The sequence below is a fragment of the Nipponia nippon genome, unplaced genomic scaffold (assembly GCF_047370975.1).
Source record: "Nipponia nippon isolate SJK-2023a ecotype South Korea unplaced genomic scaffold, ASM4737097v1 scaffold_33, whole genome shotgun sequence".
Taxonomy (NCBI): domain Eukaryota; kingdom Metazoa; phylum Chordata; class Aves; order Pelecaniformes; family Threskiornithidae; genus Nipponia; species Nipponia nippon.
Window position 1 is genome coordinate 1,526,044 of NW_028262351.1, and position 23,269 is coordinate 1,549,312.

A 23,269-nucleotide genomic window follows, 5' to 3' on the forward strand; every position below is an offset into this window, starting at 1 on the left:
CTTTCGGCATTCCCCCTGGCATAAGACTTTCCGCATTTGCCACCACCCCTCTCAATTGGCTGATCAATGCCTCGAGTTCCCTTGAAACCTCGTTAGTCCGTCTCGGAAGCGGGGGCAGATGAGCAACAATCGAGGATCCCTCGTCACCCCCTTCGCCCTCACTGCTATCAGAGCTCATGGGGTAATCGTGTACAGGCTCCCTCCACTGTGAGGGAATACCAGTTTGATTTCCCATTGCCCCAGGGACAGGGGTTCCCTCTGGTGGCTCAGGTATCACTGACAGTGCCAGGGGAGCCCTACCACCCCCCCCCCCGACATCCTGCGCTCCACTCTCTGTGTGTCCAGCACTCGTCAATCACTGGGATACAACAGGGCGTCCTCAGGTGTTTTGCCTTCTTTTTCTCCTTCCCGCCATCTTCCTTCACGTAGTTCGCGATACCACTGGGATCCCACATCGGCCCCCGGGACCCAGTCCAGCAACCTATCAGTCAGCTCCCTTTCCACACATTGTTGCAACTCGCCCCAGGGGTATTGAGGAGGTGGCAGATCCGCTGGTGCAGGAGGTGCCAAAGGTTCCGTGGGCAGCCGCTCTAAACTCCCCACTTGTATTGGGAACACCTTTCCCGACTCCTTTGTTCCCGCTGCACCATAGTCTCCCTGCACCTCCCCTTCCTCCATTGGCTCAGCCCCCAGTAACAACGGTTCCATCTGTGTCCCACAGGCCACTCCTTCCCAGCCAGCCTGTGTCCCCTCCGAAACTAAACTTGTTGACTTTTCATTCCCAGGAGATTCATGCCCCATCAGCACACCACGTGCGGCAGGCCGGCGCCGCCTTGCCGCAAACCCCCTCTTGAGCACCCTTGTCATTACCGACTTTAGTACCTTTATGAGTTCCGCGAGCTCCATCGCTGTTACCTGATCACATCAGAGTCACCACTGTGTAGCAAACACTACACATCAAGCTTATTCCCCCCAGATCTCCAGCCGACCCGGGCTTTATACCCCCAGCAGTAGGCGTGTCATGTTATAAGGGGCGGAGACAAGGGAGGGTCGACCCTTAACTCTTTCCGTACAGCACGTGATCTTCCGGTCGCCAGCCCTTATCTTTACTACACTGCATCACCATGGTCTTCACCACAGGCTGCAGGGGAATCTCTGCTCCAGCACCTGGAGCACCTCCTCCCCCTCCTTTTTCACTGACCTTGGTGTCTGCAGAGTTGTTTTTCTCACATATTCTCACTCCTCTCTTCTGACTGCTGTTGCATAGTTTCCCCCCCTCCCCCTTCTTAAATATGGTATCACAGAGGTACTACCACTGTTGCTGATTGGCTTGGCCTTGGCCAGTGGCAGGTCCATCTTGGAGCCAGCTGGCATTGGTTTTATCGGACATTGTCATGGCTTAACCCCAGCCAGCAACTAAGCACCACACAGCTGCTCGCTCACTCCCCCCCAGTTGGATGGGGGAGAGAATCAGAAGGGTAAAAGGGGAAAACTCGTGGGTTGAGATAAAGACAGTTTAATAACTTAAGTAAAATAAAAATAGAACAGTAGTAATAGTAACAACAGCAATAATAATAAAAACAAATAATAATAATACAAAGCAAGTGATACACTGTACAGTTGCTCACCACCTGCCAACCGATGCCCAGCACGTCCCCCAAGCTGCGATCATTACCCCCCCAGCCAACTCCCCCAGCTTATATACTGAGCATGACTTCATGTGGTATGGAATAGTCCTTTGGCCAGTCTGGGTCAGCTGTCTTGGCTGTGCCCCCTCCCAGCTTCTTGTGCACCTGGCAGAGCATGGGAAGCTGAAAAGTCCTTGACCAGTGTGAGCACTACTTAGCAACTACTTAGCAACAACTTAGCACTACTTAGCAAGAACCAAAGCATCAGTGTGTTCTCCACATTGTTCTCATCCTAAATCCAAAACACAGCACCATACCAGCTACCAAGAAGAAAATTAACTCTATCCCAGCTGAAACCAGGACAGACATACATAGGGGAAGCTTCTAGCAGCTTCTCACAGAAGCCACCCCTGTAGCCCCCCACTACCAAAACCTTGCCACGCAAACCCAGTACAGTTGGTTCATATTGAAAGAATGACAAGACCTAACACAGCTGTTCAATGCATAGCGAGCCATAGGTATCAGGCAACTAACCAGAGAGTTACTTTAAATCCAGAGTTCTGGGTTTATAGTAGAGTGGGGTTTTTTTGTGTTTGTGTTTTTTTTTTTTCTTATGCATGGGCTATTGAGGGTAAGAAAGAACGAATGCCTATACCAGTACTAATGATTGTATTTTGCAGTTAATAAAACTAATGCAGTCTCTCAAAGGTAATTTAGATTTCTAGTACCGTTGTACTTCCTGCAAAGACATGTAAAAAACAGTACCTGCTTTAGGCAGGTTGTGTGTATGAACTAGCAAACCCAATAGGGTGAATGAACTACACCTCTGTCAATGTGAGATTGTTGACTTCACAGCAGGAACAGCTGAACAAGGTGTTTCACACTTTCTGACCCCCAGCTGTTTCTGCCATCCAATGTGCTAGCATAAAGTGGTGCTAATTTCACTTTACCTATGAGTTGAGAATAACTCTTCTGTTGCTGTAGTATGGAGATCAGTCTAGCTACTTTTTCCACAATGCCACAAGCAAACAAAACCCACTAGATTTTTGTAACCCCTGGAAAGGGGAGAGGTGAGATATGTCATGGGATGCTCTAAGAAGAAAATGTTGGGAGAAGAAGGGTGTTAGTCACTTTTCCTCGTGAATTTACATGAAAAAGGTTCATGATTTGATTCATGACAATGATTTGAAAACCTTTCCTAAGAGTAAGTTACTTTCCTATACAAAGCCGTAACTACTACACTAGATTCTTAAGCTTCTCTGCTCTATTAAAATTTGATTCAGAGCCCTAAATGAGAACCTTTGAGGTCTTGGCCTTACACTATAAATATGGAGGCTTTTTTACTCAAAATATCAAATAACTTGACTAAGTGATGCTGTTTATACATATTCTGAGTAAAACAAACTCCCCCACCTCATGGGGCAGTTGGCATAGGCTGCATCCATGAACACATGTAGATAAAGCAAGGTAAATTCCAACTTAAATATTTTTTTAGGTGTTTCATGAGGTAAACAGGTTAATGAACATGTTAAGGCAGCAGTCAGGTTGTAGGTTGTAGGCAAGCTGGCAAAAATGCAATTCGTTCATGGAAACAAAGTCATATTTCTTGACTAATGGGGAGATCAAAGTTCCAGGACTTTCCAGAGAGCATTGCTTTCTTAGTAGTGTTATCTCTTGGGTGCCAGCAAACTGGGGACTATGCTTTCTGATTAGGTATTTTATATGTAGGTAATAGAGATCTTATATTTATGTATAGGGAAAGATGCTAGAGGACAAAGGACAGAATTTTCTAAAAGTTGGGATAAATAATGCATTTAATCCTGTTTCTTTTCTTATGGTAAACTTATCTAATGATCCTCTAATGGTGTATATGCAAAATAATAATTAGCTGAACTTAGTACAGATCTTTGCCTGTTTGATTGCTACTGTTAAACTGTGGTATGTAAAGGGACTGGTGTACTGCAGTCATGGCACAAGGTACAGTATGTTGCCTACTGTATCAGTAAATACCACTGCAACTGTTTCAAGCGATCGCTGTTACAGTTGTTGCAATACTGCACTGAAGCAGATTACCAGATAGGAGTTACAAAAGAGGAATTGAGACTAAGATTTTGGGGATGCCACGTCTTCAAGAACAGGACAGGTATTTGAAAGCACATCTTCTGAAATCACTAGTTACTACCCTGACTATAACACTCTCCCTCTTCCACATATAATGAGGAAAGACCATAAAAGGAACACAGCAAGAACACATTAACACATGAAAGCTCATACACTTTGCAATAGAACAATGAATCAAAACTTGTGAAAATCCATAAGCACCTTCTAGAAAGTATGAAGAGGAGAATCTTGATAAAACAAAAGGGGCCACAAAAGGGAATGGACCTGTTAAAACAGAAAGCATGTTGCCTACTGGGTGATGCTCACACGAGAAAATGGTGAATAAATAGCTAGCTAACATGCATGGACCAATATATAATTTATTTTTCAATTTGCCAAAGCAGTTAAATCAAATCAGTGTGTAGTACTAAACTGTAGATCCTAAGTGTGTATTTTTAAAAATACACTGCTTTTCCTACAATGTTACAGATTAGCCTTTCCACAAAGCCATAGATAGGATCCTGTGCAGAATGGAAGCATTTCGATGCTTTAGATAACTGCTGAAATGCTTGAGACATTAGACATAGCCTCTAACTTGGAGCCAGTGCCCCTTGCTAAGTACTCTTATAGAGATACTTCAACTTTACCTTTCTTCTGTACTGGACTTAACCCAGTCAGTCTACAATAGCCTGGAAGAAAGCAAGAGCAGTCACTGACTAGTGGGTGGGGGCTGTATCTCACCTGAGTATTAGGTCACTTTGTTTTGTAAATACAAGCGTTTTACAGGAAGATGAAGGGAGAAAAAGAAAAGGAAAAAAATAAAAGCAAAACTCAAACCCTGATTCCCACCTGACTGCGATAATGTACTTTCCCAACAGATCAATAACTGAAGAAAAAAGTGTTAGTGGTCTCAGCTTGTATTTTGTTTTTACTAACAGTAAGCGCTAACATGGGAAAAAGCCCATGCAGCCTTGCATGCCTTGTTACGTTTGTTATGGACTAGGGCCTATAAAGGTCTGACCTCTCTTTAGAATTCGAAATGTAATTAATCACTGGAATCCTGTCATCTGCTCAGGTACACTTACAGGAACTGTTTTCAGCTATTTTATCGAATAGGTGCATTCTTACTATATATTCTCCATATATCCTGGAAATACTGGTAGACTATTTCAGGCTTTTTGCTGGCTCAAGTAATTGCAGATGGTCCCAGCTATCACTTGGTTCAAACACATCCTACTGAGCAGCATTAAACTCTTGGAACTGAACTTTTGTTTTTATTTACATGCTTGGTTTTATATTTCTGTGGCTTCTATCAACTGTTCTTGGTTCTGTCTTGTGTAGTTTCTTCAAGGGCACCACTGGAGGTTTCTCAGATGTGAATCTACTAACCGGCCTTCTACGGAAAACATTTTCAATAAAATGTCTGGCCCTGATGCTTACTATTTTTCTGCTGTGGGATATGGGAGGCAGAGTGTTGGTGGATAAAATATGCCACAAAGTAAAAAGTTGGTGAGTTTATGTTAGTCAATGTCAAATACCTTTTAATGTTAGCATTTTTAAAGCTAAGGCCTCATTTTATTTTAGAATTGAAATTTAAGTAAATTAAAAGCCATGTTTGTGGAAGCTAATAGCTCTGAACTTGTTCTGTTTTTCCTTAAAAATAGGGGATTCCATTTACATTTAAGCAGAACTGTAGGAAATCACATGGATACAGATGGGTACAAAGTCTGATGCTTGCATGTTTCCCCCCCCCCCCCATGCTCTTTCTGTACATATGCCAAGGCTCTGTTAGGAACCGATGGGTCCAGCAGCAGAAGACAGGAAGTTCTGCTACAGAGCTCAAATCTGGATAAAGAGAAATTGCCAGATTTCTGTACTCTCTATTCTTCTCCAATTACGAGAACAAAAAATTGCAGGACAACATGATTCTCAAGCCTACTGATGCTGAGCATCAGTTGTGATACTAATTAAAATTTCTGTGGGGATACTTCTCTTTAGATGATGTCCAGAAAGGGCATAATTAAAATATCTGAATTCAGAAGTGAAAGATCTGGCACCTTTACACATTAATGCAGGCTTAGTGAGGAACAGTAGTACCTGCTTTTCCTGCACTAGATACAATCTTTTAATATCAATTTATTATGTTTATATCAAAACTTTATACCGGTCAATTAGTGCAGGCTGAAAGCTTCTCAAATTTTCTGCTCAAAGATGATCCTCATGAAAATGTTTGAAATGAAAATTCTAAATTACTCAAATAAAAATTAAGTATTAGTTTTATTTTCCTTGTTTTTACTATTTTACCATTTACAATATTATTTTATGTCATGCAAATTTTAACAGGGTAGATATTATGAGTAGTCCCTACATTGCTTACCAGACTATGTTTTGGCACCAGCTGAACAAATTAATTGGTTTTATAAAATTAAAAAAAAAAAAAGATTCTTTATATTTCCTATGAAATCTTTCAGATTCTTTTCTTCCATAGTAATGAACGATGGGTTTTAATTTTTTATCCCATTAGGTTAGAGGGAGGTTTCAAAATATAAAGATTTTCCAGGGACTAGAATTTCTGTTTTCCAACTTCCTGTTAAATTCATGACTGTAACATAAGTAATACTGAATGTTCTCTAAATCAGATTTAGGACCATTACTAGAAAAAAATGTTTTTTAACTTCCTGATGTCTGCACATTTAAAAATCTTTATATTGTTTCTGTAATATATTTATCTGTTTGCAAACATATTCAGGGGCCATGCTTAGGGTAAGCAAGAGAAAGCATTTTAGTTTATATCATTCACTTATTCTGGAGAACTGGGGAAAGGAGGTGAAAGGATGGGAGTTGCCAGTAACCTTCCTCTTGAGTCGATGATCTCTCCATGCAAAAATATCCATCCAATTGTCACTCTTTGGTATGTAGAAAGCACACAATGCATGAATGGAAGGAAGGATACTGCGGTAAATGCAATGTGAATGAATGAGTTGGCAAGACAAACTGGAGGACAGGTTATCTGGTCAAGGTAGTAGGAGTTAAGAGGGTCCTACTTCTCTTCGTATTCCCACAATAGGATCTGGATTTGGACCTAGGTAGAGGAAGGGAGAAGGGGGAGAACTAACAAACAGATTTAATTTACAAGGTTGATTAGAAATACAGAGACTTGATGTGTCTGTTTTTTGTGAGTGGCTGTTTTCTGTCATAGGATACCAATACTCATTTTTTAATAGAACTGTTCTTCTGGCAGCTTATGCTCCTGAATTACCTTACTGAAGGATCAGACTTGTGGGAATAAATGAGATTGTGTTTTACTTTGACGAGATGCAGCTGTGCCCTTGAGGCTTGTTACAAACAGGTTCGTAGGAATGCAGCTGTGCCCTTGAGGCTTGTTACAAACAGGTTCGTAGGAATACAGCTGTGGCCTTGAGGCTTGTTACAAACAAGTTTGTGAAACTTAGAGGCAGAAAAATAAGGATGAGATTGGATACATCTCTGAAAGAGGAATTCGCGTGCACCAACTTGAAGAACCAATAAGCAACACTGAAGAGACGCGTGGAGGCAAGGCAATAACCAATGAGATAAGCTTTGCTTGCTCGTGGACACTAGATCATATTATAAAAGGGATAGATTGTAAAATAAAGTGTCTTCGCCTAAACTCATATGTGGAGTCCGTGATTAATTGCCACACAGACTAGTGTTTGCTTATGTCAGAGCAAGGCAGGGAGGCAGAAACATGGCTTCACCAGCTTGCTTCATCTTAAACTGCCTCAGACCACATGGGTGGTTTGGAAACAGTATGCTCCCTGTGCCTGGATGCCACTCCTCACGTGGCGTGGCAAAATGGGTTTGCTGGCCATCAGCCCTCTCAGTACCACTGGCAGAGCCAAGTGTATCAGCAACAACTGCATCTTGAATGGACCTTTAAATTGTGATATGCAACACACCACATTATTAGCACCTGAAACCCTGCCTGCATGTGGGTGTTCAGCTGCTGCCCCAGCGAGAGCTGCTGCGTGCTGCAAGGCCTGCCTGTGGAGAGCACGCAGCAGCACGTTGCATGGCACCCCGTAGCTGTGGCAATGCAGACAGCCTAGCGATCTCATTGTGATAGTGTGATTTCTCAATTAAAAGTATGCGTATGTTCGACACATCTCCTCGCTTTGGCATCAGGAGGGACAACTCGTGCTGTGGGGAGTGCTTAGCCCTAGCTTCTCGCTATCTGCGGGAACAGGCCCCGAAGGTGATGGCGGTGCCAGCCAGCAACACGGGGAAGCTTCAGCTTCGAGGCGGTGCCGCTTCTAACACCGGGGGGCCCAGGCCAGCCCCTCGCCGGCGCTGAGGGGAACCGTCACCGCCGCTGAGAAGCGTCCTGTGCCCGCCTTCCCCCCCCAATTCCGAAATCCGGGTGAATCTCCAGTGCTCCTCGGGGGACGTGGTGGTGTAAAAACGCCCCGGCCCCCACACTCCGCCCTGCAGCCTTCGGGGGCTGTTTCTCGCCCCGCCCCGCCGACAGGACCTGCCTGCAGGAGCCGCAACCCTCAGGGCACCGTTGAGTCGACTCAGCCCTTCCCCCCCGAACCGCAATAGTTTGTCCCCAGGGAGGGCGGGAAGGCAATAAGTGTGGAGTTCACTTCTGGGTTTCGGTGCGGGCGAGGGCTGCGTGATTGTTCCGCCAGCGCTGCGGCGCGGGTGTGCGCTATGCGCAGACTCGGCCCTTGGCTCAAGATGGCTGCGGCGGATAAACAGAAGCACGAGCACGGGCGGGTGAAGATCGGGCACTACATCTTGGGTGATACGCTCGGTGTCGGTACCTTCGGCAAAGTCAAGGGTGGGTGGTAGGGAGTAGGGCTGCCGCCTGTCCCGTGGAGCAGCACGGCTCAGTCGGGTTACAGGGTGTAGCGCGCCGGGCGGGTGTGTCGGGCTGAGCAGCGGAGTCTCCGTTGCTGGCTGAGGGACGCGGCCGCCTGCTGCCGCCTCACGGCGGCCGGTCCCCTAGGGCTGGGGCCAGGCGGCCGTTGAGGCTTGACCGGGGCTGGGGGGCGTGTGGGGGCTGGGCCGCCGCCCTAGCCTGGGCTTGACCTGGCTCCGTCTCCTGCTCAGTGTTTTGGGGGAGGGGCGGTGGGGTGTGTCTGAGCTTCACCGTGGGCGGTGCTGGGAGGCCTCAGCTGCTGGGCGCTGCTCGGCCGTATCCGCCGGGCCGAGTGAGTCACTGGGCTGTGGCGGCGCTAGCACTGTGGGCCGACGGGAGCGGTGGGAGAGGGGCCGGGGGGAGTGATTGCAGGGCTGATGTGTAGTTGGGGCAGTCGCGAGAAGGCGTTTCATGGGCCGTTAGTTAGAGCATCGGCCCCAGCCGCGGTGGCTGCAGGGTGGGGGCCTGGGGCTACGGTCTGAATGCCGCCGACCGACTGTGGTGTTGTGGAAATAGTGCCTGGTATGCTGTGAACGTCTTTCAGGAAAGAGGAGCTGTATTAGCTGACTTCTTGGGGGGGGGGGGGGGGTGCAGGGAAGTAATCGCTGGAGGAGCAGAAGCTTTCTCATCTGTATTTATGGAATTAATTCCTGGAAGCTAATTATGCTGCACTTATTTAAAACATCACTGGATGTGTAATGAAAGTAGGCAGTCTTAATTCTTCAGCTGTCTGTACGTCTTGTTGTACAAATACTACTACTTGATGCCCTTATAAGGAAGGCAAGCTTTCTCCCTCTACAAGGGGAGAAATAAACATAAAAAGATGGGCCTCAGATTATTGGATTAACTGACAACACAGCTGATACGCAGACATTGAAAGACTTTGTGCTAAAAACAGTTGACCAGTGGCTATCAAAGTTTTTTTCAGCTTAGACTTAAACAATTTTTCCCAGTAGGGGTGCAGATGCCATGCAGCAAACTCGAAGCCTAGTAGAAATAAAATAGGAACTAAAATCTCCCTTGATGCCATTCACCACAGGTGAAAAAAACTCTGCATTATTTTAAACTATTCCTGCTGTGTTGTTTGTGAAAATTGTTGAAATATTGGGGTAAGCAAATTGAAAACATTGTTTCACAAATGAGTTAGACTAGACTCAGGTTGTATTCTTAAAATAAGTTGTGGGGGTTTTTTATGGTTAACCTAATGGATTGCTCATGTACCAGTATAGCCAGTAAAAAAACCCCATCTTATCCTGTTGTATCTAATGTGCTAGCTGGCTTTTAATGTTATATCTTTTTTCAGTGTAGATGTTCTTATTTTATATTCTCTGTACAAGCTCTTTCAACTATTGGCATGTTCTGAAGAAATTGCTGATGTTTCAGCAGTCTGTTATCATATTTCATTTCGAGTTTACCTCCCTTTGTTTAAATTCTTCCTCCCAGAAGTAGCATCAGATTATGGGCATCTCTTTGTATGATCGAAGAAAGTGGGTGAAGAGCATAGATTGCCCTCTACAAATTGAAACAGTGATGTCATGGATGGTGCTCTGTGTAATAGTAGAATCAGATCCTACCTGGAAGTTGCTTGTTAATAAGGAGCTTCTGACATCCTATAGAAAATAGGAATATATTTGACTCTAAGAATATCTAGGAAAGCAGTGGAAGAATATTTTGAGAGTAAAGCCCATTGAGTCTCCTTTTTTTTTTTTTTTTTTTTTCTTTCCCCCAAGGCTGGCTTATAAAGTGACACCACCACCCCCCGGCCACTGGGGAGCAGTGACCCCCAACTGGCAGCTGAAGTACCATTCCTTTCTTTGATAACTTGGTGCTTCCTTAAACAGAGAGGAAATGAGATAAGGGAGAAGACAGGCATCAGGTTCTCTTTCCTCATGGAGGGACTACATGGTTGAGGGGAGGAGTCAAAGATTATTTTTTTCCAGTGCACTGCACAAAACTAAGGTTGGCATACCCATAAATGTTCCAATATGTTTCCTCTTACATTTCAGAGCATGCTGTTTGTGCTACTGCTCCTGTTTTTAACTTCAGACACATTTTTGCTAATACAGTTGAAACCTTGAAAGATAGTCAATTGGTGGAGCTACTGTTATAATTTTAACGTTATTAAATGTCACTCCTATTAATATTTCATCAAATACAGTTAGCTTGAAGGGCTAATAATCTGCCTTATTGAAACACTTAAAACTGACAACTTTTTTTTTTTCAATTATTGCTCTAATGCCGTAATACCCCTCTGTCCACCTTATTTGGTTGAAGTTGGGTGTTCCTTTAGGCTGATTCATAGTTACTGATCACGTGAAGAGTACACACATGCATGTATGAACGTAATTTTTTTGAAGAGTGGTGGGAGAATTCACCTTGTGGTAAAATGCAGCATCATTCTGCATACTGAATTGCTTTCCTTAAGTGGTCTGGGAATTTATTTAGGAACTGGAAGCAAGTGTTAGTGTTCATGGACTAATGCTCTGTTTCTATAAACAAATTGCTTAAGTTTTATTATCTTGTCCCTAGATGATGTACTATGTTGGTTTTGTCTTGCTCTAGCTGTACTTCATAAAGGGTATATGTTATCTGTGATGCACTAGTTTTCTTCCTGAGCACACATTTTATTCATTTAATACCAGATCTGTGATTGTTTTCCTGTAATCCTCAGCATTTTCCTTCTCTGGCTGATATGGTTTCATCAATTGACAATAAAAGGAAAAAATGTAACAATTTCTTAAAATTTTTTTATTCAGTTAGGGTTTTCCTTGAGAGTTCATGTGATGTAGAGGGTCAGGCATATGGCTTCTTGAAAGTGGGTCTTTAATTTTAACAGTGGTGGCAGCCCCAAAAGATGAGTTGGAAAACCAGTGCTTTATTTAATTCTTAAAGGTCTCCTTCTGTCAAGGTAGCTGTCAGATGACTTCACCCTGCTACTTACCCTTTTACCCTCCCAGATAACTGTTACTGATGTGATGTCTTTCCAGTTTAACTGTTCATCTGGCTGTACTAGCCTGAATTAACTACTGATTTAGTTAATTTGACTGTGCCTCAGATGGGCAGTCATGGAAAAGACAGCTGTTTCTAGCCAATATCCAGGCAAAGCTAAAATACCCCAGAAGTAAAAAGCTGTGGGGTAAGAGAGAGTACTGAACCTAAATTAGTTATGTGTGTTTAAAAAAAAAAAAAAAAAAGCAGGTTTCCTGCTGAAACCAAATGCAAACTTTATTTCCAGATGCTTTTTTGAAATAAAGTTAGCTTTCATAAAGGGAAGAGTAGTCAGGCTTCCAGTGGTTGGTACTGAGAAAATGAGGGTACTAATTAAGATTGTAAATATGTGGTATTTGTTCCAGTCTGTGGAACTAAGTTAAAAACCCTGGTCTGTATAGCCTGCAAAACTGATGTAAATAGGTCTTCTTGATTAAGGCAGTGATAAGAGACTCAGGAATGGACAGTGAAGATAAGTTTGCTATCTAATGTTGTTGTGCATCAATATGCCTTTGCACAGCATTAACTAATTTTTGTTAATTAGTGAAAACATTTGTTTAGCTCTTATTTTTAATGACTACCTTCCTATGACCGTTGGGTTGGCTTTTTGGCATATGACAGAAATGCTTCATTAAACACAGCATATGCTTATTCAGTTTTTTCTACAGCCTTCATGACTTGTACCTCTATTTCATAAAAATGTATTTACTCTGAATGGCCTCATGATCTGTTTTCTTTTCCAGTTGAAGACCTGGTGAACTGAGTTTAGAGACTGTTGCTCCTGCACTTGAACAGTTAAAACAAGTCATTGCTGCTTAGAGACTGTCTTTGAAATCTTGATGTTATGTATAGCCATAGTGAAGCTTAAAGGCAATTGGCATTATCAAAGAATAAAGAAATATAGGGAAATGTTAGGTCTGTAAAGGGAACTTTTTTGCAGTGATTCTTTTGAAGGACTGAAAGCTCATTGAGGCTTAGGGTGACTAACAAATATATTTTGATTACTTCTTATTTGTGAGCCTTCCCCTTCATAGGTAAAACCTCTGTCAAGAGGTAATAAAGTAGCTTTTGTAAAGATAACACTGGCTTCTTTTCTACATGATGTTGTCATCTGAGGTCTTGCTTTTAGTTCTGTCTTTATACTGAATTCAAAAGTAGTCAGTAGTCTGTTACCAGTTAGCGTCTGCTGTTTTGCTGATACCAGATGCCTTGAACTGCTTCATCATATAATAAGTTCTTATGGCATGTAGGTGAAAACTTAAACTATAGTAGTAGTTCAGTATGTTTTCTCCTTGGAATTAACAGTTTTAGTTCTAATGTGATAGTACGCAAACAATAACAAAGCTGCAAAGCCACTTTACAGTAGAAAAAAAAATGACAACTCTCTATATTAAATGTATGTGGAAAAACTTGTGTTGGCTATTACATTATGCAGCAAAGTGAAGATTACTTTTGTCTGGGAAGACTGAAAGATTTCTGAAAAGAATACATCGTTTAAGACTTAAAGTATATGACTTGTGGTAGCTGAACAGTGCTAATGGATACTCAGTGGATCATATCCAAGAAGACAGTTTTATTTCATGAAGTAGATGGTTAATGGAATCTTGTATCTTAAAAAGCTAAATTTGATATAATAAATTGAATGGGGGGGGAAATTACTGAAGAAAATAGCAATTCAATTTGAAAAGTCTTGAGCAAGTGAACAGGCTTTTTGGGATCTTTTTGCACCTGTGCAAAACCACAGTATGTTTTCATTTCAGTAACTTATTTGAAGTTGGCAAATGGCTGAAGAAGCAGAAAAGCTTGTTTCCTCCCAATCAATGAATAAAATCAAGGCTTGATGCACACAATCTTGAAGGTTGTGATGGCTAGAATTGGTTTTAGTCAACTGCAAATGTTACTGTTTAATTACTTTGAATGAAAAATGTGTTTTGATAAACTTTTTCTTATGTGCCTTGCATATTGAACATAGAATGTTGTAGTTAATAAATGACCTTCTAATGTTTTTCCAAGTTCTAATTCCAGTTTTCATCTAAGGTAGACTGACAAATCAGAAATGAAACAAACTTGCTGATAAATGAAACTTTATAACACAATGCATGTTAGAACTGAATATTTATATGCTAAGCTGTAGAATTGCGCAAATGTATATGCTACTTACATTTAAGGAGGTGTTTAATACTTTGTAAACCAAAGGAATACGCAAATTAATGTGTGATTTTTGGTTAGTTTCTAAGAAGCTGTTCTTACTAATAAATTAATGTTAAATTTTTAACTTGCTGATTAAAGATGTTTTTCTAAATACTTCTGGCTTTCCTCAGTTCACATTATTGATAGGCAAAGACTTTGTAATTTGAATGGAATAGTTGCTTTTCTAGTGTTTTATGTTAGTGATTCATTACTCCTTAGGATTTGGATATAGGTGATATAATTTGGGTTCCTTAAAACCTCAATCGCATTTGAACTGAAGAAAAAAATGGGGGTGTAACTGCTTAATTGTAGATCTGATTGAAAGCAAATAATTCTCATAAGTGATGTGATTTTACAGTCCTAGGCACTTGCCTATCACTGCTTTGTGGTCTTTCTAGAACTTGTGATGAATGTCAGCTTTGTCCTGCATTCCTCAGCAGTGTGAATGTGCATGTCTAGCACTTTGGTTATTGTGACCCTTTTAGGTAATGGCTTCTCCAAATGAGGGGATGTATTCTTTCACCTTGCAGGTGGAGCCTTTCTGTATTCTCAGGTACAAAAGACATCTCACCACTGCATCATGATGGTTCAGGGTCTTGGATGATCCACTACTTAGTTACTTCCCTATAGGAGTTTAGACAAACTGCCTTATTTTACACAGTGGCCACTTTTTTGTTTTAAGAATAATCACTCAGAGATGCTTATAGTTATTTCTGTCTCTCTGCTAAGAATTTCTTTTCACTTGCATTGGTTTTCAGCTCAATATAGAGGCCAAAGGCAGCAGGAAAGTCTTGTGTTGGGAATGAGATTTACAGATTGATAGGTGTTTGCTAATCCTGTCAAAATTATCTGTTGAATGCAGAAAGATTTTTGTGGATCACCGCTGTTTATCACAGCTTCCCATGGATATATTTAAATAAAGCTTGAAGCCTGGGGCTTAGTTTAATTTCAAGTGAGGAGAGGCACCCAGATGAATGAGTACCATGTTCAGCAGAGGTCTGTTACCAATGTCCATTCCAGTGGACGAGGATGAACCATGTAGGTGTCCCTGGAATCTGGCTTGTCTTCAGAAAGTAGGATTCAGGGTGTCAGATGAAAGTGATGTAGTAATGATATTTGTAGTGTTAAATCACTGCATGTAGAAACCAATGCAGATAGTGAAGCCTCCTAGTGGAAGAGATACTTGCCTTCTGTGGCTTATCTGTGATCCAATGTTGGGTTTAAGAAAAATATTCTTAGCAACTATGTTGTGGCTACTTTCAATAGCACCTGCAAAATTAAGGCATTTAAGAGGAGTAACTGTCTAGGAAATGTTTTACACTTTCAAGTTCCCCTGTTGAAAGAAAAATGAAACTCTCCTATAAGTAGGAAAGAAACTGAGAAATGTAAGAGGTTGCATGTTTGCATTGCTTCTCAGAGTTACTATTGGATTTTATTTTGTGCATTTCATATAACTTTTGCCACTTTATATAATAAAGCCCTGGTGTTTACTGCACAGAATGTGGAGCTTATATAGGGTCAGACTGCTCTAAGGAGAGATAAATAATTATTTTTCAAGTAAAGTGATCGAATACTTTTAGCAGTGAAAGGGTTAAAGCCAAGATAGACAAAGCCACTGCATCAAAATGCCTCCTGAAAGACTTAAAGCCTAGGGGCAAGGAGGATATTTTAAATATCTTAGTCACTTAACTAAACAAAAAGAAAGGCCTTTGATTTAGAGAGCAGTTAGAATGGTTGTAAGATAAGGGGGCTCCGGGATAATCCCATCTCAGACAAGCACAACTCAGCCTTGGGAGAACAAATGCATGGAAGATAAAGTTGCAAGGGGATGAAGGTCAGTCAGCAAACACAGTGAAGAAGACTATGAGCCTTCATCTGAAGACCCCGAAGACCACCATGGGAGATGACTGTGCATGTGGATTGTACATTTGCATATGTTAATAAGTTCCAGGAAATCTCATGTTTATGTAAATGAATTCTGGGAAATCCTGTGAATATGTATGACTTTATAGTATATAATTTCTGGAAGTCTACCAAATCGGTGGAGCAATCATGGTGGAGAATGCCTAGTGCTGCAATAAAATGCCTACTTAATAACACTCTGTTATTGAGTTTCATTACATCGGTTTCCTTACCCAGCTGCACCTACCTTCCCACCTCGGTGAGGAAAGTTAGAAAGCAAGGGGGTTTGGAGAACACCGATCTTTGTATCAGCAGTAATTCAGAGTAATTGCTGAAATGGGCTTCTTGAGGGAAGGATAGCAGTGACCTCTTTAAGAGCGATCCTTGCAGGTAAAGTAGAAGAGCTGTAGGAGAGCACGTCTGAGTAGGTTACCAAGTGAGCCAAAAGCTTGGAGTGACTTGTACAGGGAAAGAAAATGGTCTTCCTGATTTAGAAAGGATGGCAGTGTTTTGGGATGCAAAATGTTTTGTTTGCAATAGTGCAAAAATGTAGTCATGCTGCAAGACTTCTGAGGGTTAGGTTTAAGGTTTGTTCCTACATATCCAATTCATCTTCTAATTATGGAATTGTGGGAGGAGTTGGGGTAGGGCAGAAGAAATGATGTGCCATCTGGTTTTCAACCTCCCTAAAGATAATGGGGATATGTGGAATGCTAACATCTTAACTGTGGTATTTCTTGGCTATAGTTGAAATGGTCCAATTAATGTCTTTACAGAGCAATTGAGAACTCTGACTAAATACTGACTTCCTTGTTCCTTGCAGTTGGCAAACATGAGTTAACTGGGCATAAAGTTGCAGTGAAGATCCTGAATCGACAGAAGATTCGCAGCCTTGATGTTGTAGGAAAAATCCGCAGGGAGATTCAGAACCTCAAACTCTTCAGACATCCTCATATAATTAAGCTGTAAGTCCTGCTTGCTATAATCAAATCTATTTAAGCAGTAATCTCTTGCTCTCACTGATCTGAAACATGTTTAAAGGGCAATATTATTACCAGTATATTGTTTGGAAAGTAACCAGTTTCCAAGTATGCAACCATTTTCAATGTACTCTGTAACGCATTTCCACAAAACTGATCTTCCATGAGATCTTTACTTACAAATTCTTTGGGCAGGTATATAAAAGGTAGTGGCATGATGGATACTTATTGTAACATCCATCTCGGGGTTTTTTAGCTGCTGCTTCTGTATTCTTTTTTTCTGGTTATTTGATCTTTTTTCTGCTTAGAAACTGAGTTAAGAACAAGACTGTAAAGGGCATTTCTATAATAAGTTTATTGTGTTTTCTTTACTCAAAATATTTTTTAGGGATGTGTTGGTCAGTGACCTATGTTTTCCCTATGTAGATGCTGCTCTGCAAGTTTTTTCTGAATGAAAGACGTGCAGTCTGTTAAATGTGATCTGATATTTTGGAGTTCTTCAATGTAGCTGCTACCACTTGTCTAAATAAATGTGATATTTACAGTGTGCCTATTTACATCTGTTTGATCAATAGTTCATTAGCAGAGTTTGGAGTACAATTAGATATGTCTCAGAGTAGACCCCTTATATCTGGTCTGAGGAAATAAATTATAAATGTTGTTGACTTTTTACTTTTCCTATAAAGTGAACTTGCACATCTAGAGCATGGGTGACTTTCACTGTTAATCATAATGTTGGAGTTTAGTTTATTGGCAGAGTATTTTCTTAAGATCATGCTGCCATTGACAGATGCCATCCCTACGTGCTCCTTTCATTTGACAACAGCGCTTATACTGGAGCTAAATCAGATTGTGTTAGGTCATCACACTAACTTCTTCAGTGGGTCAGTTTTCAGAAGACTACTGAGCTGATTTGTCTGGCTGCAGAACTGCTAGTGCTGCCAGTTAGAATTCATGAATGAGTCCAAAGCACATACCTGTAGCCAAAATAAAATTGGAAGTGTCAGTGTACCAACTGAGATATGGGAGTGGAACAGGAATGTGTACTTCTGGTGCTGCTAAAATTTTAAGTCAGTTTAACAGGTTTAAGGTGACAATTTCTTTCTCGGGGAATTATGGGGAGAATTTTTTTCTCCTGCATGGTGGAGATGTAGATGATGGAAAAATTGATGGATCCCAACTTTTCAGTTGGTCAGCCTGCATTTCCAAAGCAGAAGGGTTATTTAGCCTGTGTGTAAATAGCATTTGAGCTATAATTGATACTGTTGTGTAGGTAGACTTGCTGGTAACCTGGGATCATGCTGCTCGTGCTATTAGCTGGATTGGGGAACTGCTAGATAGCAGCTCAAGGTATTTGGGATAAAGGTAAACAGATTACTTCAGCTGAATATTACAAATTAGACAATGTCTAATTTGGAACATTGCCGCGCTTTAAAAACTTCATACAATGCTTTAGCAGTATATACAGTTGCAAGCCTGCCTCAATAAGATCTTCTTTCTATACCATATTTAAAAAAAAAAAAAAAAACCACATTTGGAGCATCTCTTCTTGTGGTTTTTGACCTCTAGTGATAGAATGCATCTTGTTTTCCTATATAAAATTGCCTCTGTGCATTCTGGTTATCTATGCTGTGTGGTTTGATAACCTTATTTATATTATAGGTATGTAACTATTTCACAACCTCCTTTTCCATAACTAGAAAAATGAACTGACTATAGAGAAGCATGGCTGAGTCTTCCAAGAGGCTGAAAACACGCGAGGTGCAGAATGGCTCATTCTTTTCAGTGATGGCGAGAGGCTTATCTCCCAGCATTGTTCACTATCTCACTATCCAGAGTATGGAAAATCACTGCAAAGATCTAAACTAAAACTGTTGCTCGTGTTTGCCTGAAGCATGGAGCTCATTGATTTCACAACTGTGGGAAAGGTCATTAACAGTAATGCTGTTAGAAATGAGGTTGCACTGTAACTTTTGGATTAAAAGGATTAAAATACTATTTCTGTAGAGTGTCTTAGCCATGGCTTCAGAATGTTCAAGTACATGATATACTTTCAACCAAGGTATTTGAGAGAAAATTAGTAAAGGTAAAGCGTCTTGGACTATAAGATGTTAGATAAAGTTAACTTTGAAGATCTCATGTTGATAACTGCCTCAGAATACTGTTTGAGTTATTGGAATGTTACACTATAATATTAAGCTGTTAAAATATACACACATGCATATATATGTGCACACATACATTCACCTGGATAGCCTGAACTCATTGCTGTCTATGCAGTTCTAGAATAACTTGTCTCAGTAAGCTGAAGCGTGTCTGGTTTCCCCCTTGTCTTAGAATCAGCATTTTGAAGAACACTTCAGTTCTGTAGTGTATGTGTGAATTCCGTTATTTTTTTTACAATTGGGATATTTGTATGCTTAAGTGTAGTACCTTGAAACATTTGTTTTCATTCAATTGCTACCTCCCATCTTCTCAATATAGTATCTGAATTTTGACTGAAGGTTTATCAGTGTGCATTTTCTTGTTACATTAAAAATTGATCGCTTCTGACTACTGTAAGGGGAGGGGGAATTAAACAACCTTTAGGTAAGGATATGTAGAAAACATATCCATCTCAAGTGGGGCGTTTGGCCATAAGCTAGTTAGTTCAAAACCTCAAAGCTTTTTTCAAACTTAAAGTATAATGATAAAAATACAATAACCAGGATGACAATACTCTTAAACACTAATGACAAATTTAGGTCTCTTTGTAAAAGATAATTGCTCTTAATAATAATGAATATTTTTTCAAGTCTTGAAGTACACTTTTTTTATTTATGGCAAGGCAGTTTTTTTTTTTTTCCTGTTAAGATTGAAAGGTGTATGCTTCTGAGACACTAGCAAAGTCCTTTTGAATTCTTTCCTCACTGCACTACGATGTCTGTGAGGCAGCACTGTAAATGACTTCATAGAAATCGTTTGGACTAAGAATAGTCCTCTGAAAGTATGAAGACTAATCTTCCTGGTGGGAAATACACATTCCCTGCTAGTCTTGGCAATGATGGCATCACATAGTGAAAGGAAATAGCTTCTGAAAAATATTATTGTTCCAGTAGCTGTAAATTGGCTGATAAAAGTATACTTTTTGTCCTGGTTTCAGCTGGGATAGTTAATTTTCTTCCTAGTAGCTGGTATTGTGTTGTGTTTTGGATTTAGTATGAGAATAATGTTGATAACACACTGATGTGTTTTAGTTGTTGCTAAGCAGTGCTTTACACTAGTCAAGGACTTTTCAGCTTCCCATGCTCTGCCAGGTGCACAAGAAGCTGGGAGGGAGCACAGCCAAGACAGCTGACCCAGACTGGCCAAAGGGCTATTCCATACCATGTGATGTCATGCTCAGTATATAAACTGGGGGGAGTTGGCTGGGGGGCAGTGATCGCTGCTTGGGGACTGGCTGGGTGTCTGTCAGCAGGTGGTGAGTGGTTGCATCACTTGATTTTCCTGGGTTTTGTTTCTCTCTCTCTCATTGTTTTCCTTTTCATTACAATTTATTATTATTATTTTAATTATTAAACTATTCTTATCTCAACCCATGAGTGTTCTTACTTTTGCTCTTCAGATTATCTCCCCCATCCCACCAGGGGGGAGGGTGAGCAAGCAGCTGTGTGGTGCTTGGTTGCTGACTGGGGCTAAACCATGACAATTTTTTTTAAAAGTTATCTGACTCTTTGCACAACTTCGGTTTTAACTAAATGTAACTTCTCTTATCAGGTACCAGGTCATCAGTACACCAACTGACATTTTCATGGTGATGGAATATGTTTCAGGAGGAGAACTGTTTGATTATATCTGTAAAAATGGAAGGGTAAGAAGTAGTCCAGCTCTACAAATCAATGACTTGCATTCTGTTATTGCTTTTGCAACATTCCTGTTAAATGAAGGTTTGTTTTTATGTATTCAGCATTAATTTTGTGGTTAGCAATTAAAATATACTTTATGACTACATCTTGTTTTGAAACTAAAAATGGTTATATGTTAAGACATTTCAGATCTTTATGTATGACTTAGTAGCATTTTTCCACTCTACTGAAGAATAAATGATACTGATATGTTAATTTACAGTTACTGTGTACAAACTGGATGGATATGTATCCAGTTGGAGTAGCTGAAAACTTTCTTCAGTATAACATTATTGGAAAGCTACCGTTGTGCCCTTATTACCCTCTTGTACTAATAGAATGGTTTCTGTGAAAGTCCTAAAGTCATTTCTGACAAACCATCTAGATAGCCCAGGATACTTTTAGTTAGCTGTTAGACTGAGCAAACTTTGACATGGATTAGGGTGTGTTTATAGGAAATGCCCAGTTAAGTCTGTTATTTAGGGCTAGCTGCTAATAGGAGCATAAGTAGCATCTAAAATTTATCACTTCTGTAATGAGTGTCAGCAGCTTTTGTCAACTTAAATATTACACTGTGCTTAAAGATAAAAGTTCATTGATATTCTAATTAGACAAAGTTAATGTTTGGGTGCTAATATTTCTAATTACTGAGTATATAACATCTGCCTAACCAATTTCAAAAGTGTGATTGAGAAATTTCAGTGACTCTTCAGTTGGCGGATATTGTTTTGGTTTAGTCATTTTAGAGCTGTGGTACAAACAAAATGATGTAAGCTATGAAGCTTTCTGCTACAAGTTCTGATCATCTGCTGTATAAAGTATCAAAACTATGAATGATAACTTAAGCTCATGGGAAAACTTCCTTTAATTCATATAGAGGAAAACCAAGTTATCTTCCACTGTCTCAAAATTATTTAAAACCTTTGTTTGTCCTAGCTTGATGAGAAGGAAAGTAGACGTCTGTTCCAGCAAATCCTTTCTGGTGTGGATTACTGTCACAGGCATATGGTAGTACATAGAGATCTGAAGCCTGAAAATGTGCTGCTTGATGCATACATGAATGCAAAGATAGCTGACTTTGGTAAGCATTGCTATTTTATATCTGATCACATTTCTGGTTTTATTTAGATCCTGTTAATTACTATGGGAAATAATAAAAAGTGTATACTTGTATATCCTGGTGGTGGGACATAATACAAGAAAACCTGAAGAGTATGAATGTAAAACAAAATGGTGTTCTTGCACATGTGTGGAATTTGTGTTCTTCTAAAGCTTTCTCCAAGTCAGGTATTTTCTGTGACTGGGTAAAATTGTGAACTGCCTTGTTTGGTCTTGCTTAACAATATTTTCTCTGAAATGCTAAATAGACTTAGTTCCCCACCTTGCCACTTCAAAACTGACTCTCTTATTGCCTGTTTCTCCATCTTTAAAATGCAGATGCTTAACTCTTTTGGAAGTACAGTGCAAGGACAGTTCATCATATTTAAGAACCACATTGCTCTAGTAAAATACACTACTCCTCCTATGAAATTACTCTAAATTAATTTAAAAAACTCTAAAGATGTGATTGAAAAAATGTAATTAAAGCATAAAAGGTAAAATAAGAACAGTTAATTTTGCAAACTCCTGTGCTTTTTTGCTAATATAGCTAACTAACCAATTAGAAAGCTTAATTGTTTATACTAGCTGTTTAACACAGCTGCTGAGAAGACTGGTAGCTAGTTCTTGGAACTATATGAATCAGGAAACCTGACCATATAAGCATAGTAAGGTATCCATACTGCTACATCATCATGATGTATTTCTTGTAGGTGTAGTAGATAATACCTGCCCTTGTAAAGCACTTGGAGGTCTCTGAAAGATGCTAGGTAATGCTGAGTATTCTAAGTATATCTTAAAAGTATGGTGTTCAAGTATGTGGGTGCTGGGATTCATAGTGATTTCTCAAGTGTAGAAATAGAAAATGCTTTGGGTGAAATGGCTTACCTGGTGAAGAAATGAAGTACAGTAACTTATATCTTCCTATAACTCAAGTATCAGCAAAGCTGTAGCACTCAGTTAATTGTGACAAGCTTATTAAACAAGACATTAATAAAAACTTTTGTATATTAGAATATTAAAGCTGGTCAAGTTGTGTTCTTTCATATTCTTCTCCCCCCCCCCCCTAAAAGGGCATAATTCCTTCTCTGAGACTGAGTTCTCTGGCCTGTAGTAATCTTGGTTATGCAGCCTCCACTGAGGAAGCTAGAAGATATTTTCCACAGCTATTCTAGAAGTGGTAATTCTTTATTGATCATAGGGTATGCTGAGGGCTGGTGAATGAAGATGGCCTAGTTCTAAAGTATGCTTTAATCATAACAGTATCTAAAAATCAAGCTATGCTAAACCGCAGTGATTGAGGAACCAGTTGAAGCAGTGTAGGTGTCTAAATTGTGGTGAAGCTGCGTGCATTCCTCAGTTCCCTTATTCTATGTAACCTCTTACAGAATTTAGGCAATTCTGTGGTCACATCTTCCACTTTTGCATTTAGAAGCAAATGTGGGTTTTAAGACACTTTCTTGTTAATGACCAAAATCCGATCTTGCTATACTGCTCTCTCCCTTAAAGCAGCTTTGTTCTCTGTCATGCCTGTGTAATCCAAAATGGACTGTTTTCTGTCTTGGATTGATGTTACTCAAATTTCTGGTAAACTAA

The 23,269-nt window shown here is 40.3% G+C and overlaps 1 protein-coding gene across 26 annotated transcripts in view; it reads left to right on the top strand.

Annotated features, from left to right (window-relative positions):
* Positions 1 to 23,269, top strand: part of LOC104019864 (5'-AMP-activated protein kinase catalytic subunit alpha-1) — a 112,381-nt gene that overhangs the window by 8,347 nt on the left and 80,765 nt on the right. For 8 of the 26 annotated variants that reach the window (XR_015707624.1, XR_015707625.1, XM_087770819.1 and 5 more), the window contains exons 1-4: positions 8,173 to 8,550; positions 16,535 to 16,676; positions 20,448 to 20,541; positions 21,512 to 21,656. Coding sequence is in view for 22 of the 26 variants with exons in the window: in XM_087770819.1 (XP_087626945.1) it covers positions 8,421 to 8,550; positions 16,535 to 16,676; positions 20,448 to 20,541; positions 21,512 to 21,656 (511 nt within the window). In the remaining 4 variants the exon portion in view is untranslated. Of the gene's footprint in view, positions 1 to 742; positions 2,833 to 5,069; positions 5,238 to 8,172; positions 8,551 to 16,534; positions 16,677 to 20,447; positions 20,618 to 21,511; positions 21,657 to 23,269 lie in introns of those variants that run through there. The other 18 variants (XR_015707626.1, XR_015707627.1, XM_087770826.1 and 15 more) reach the window with 11 other exon arrangements.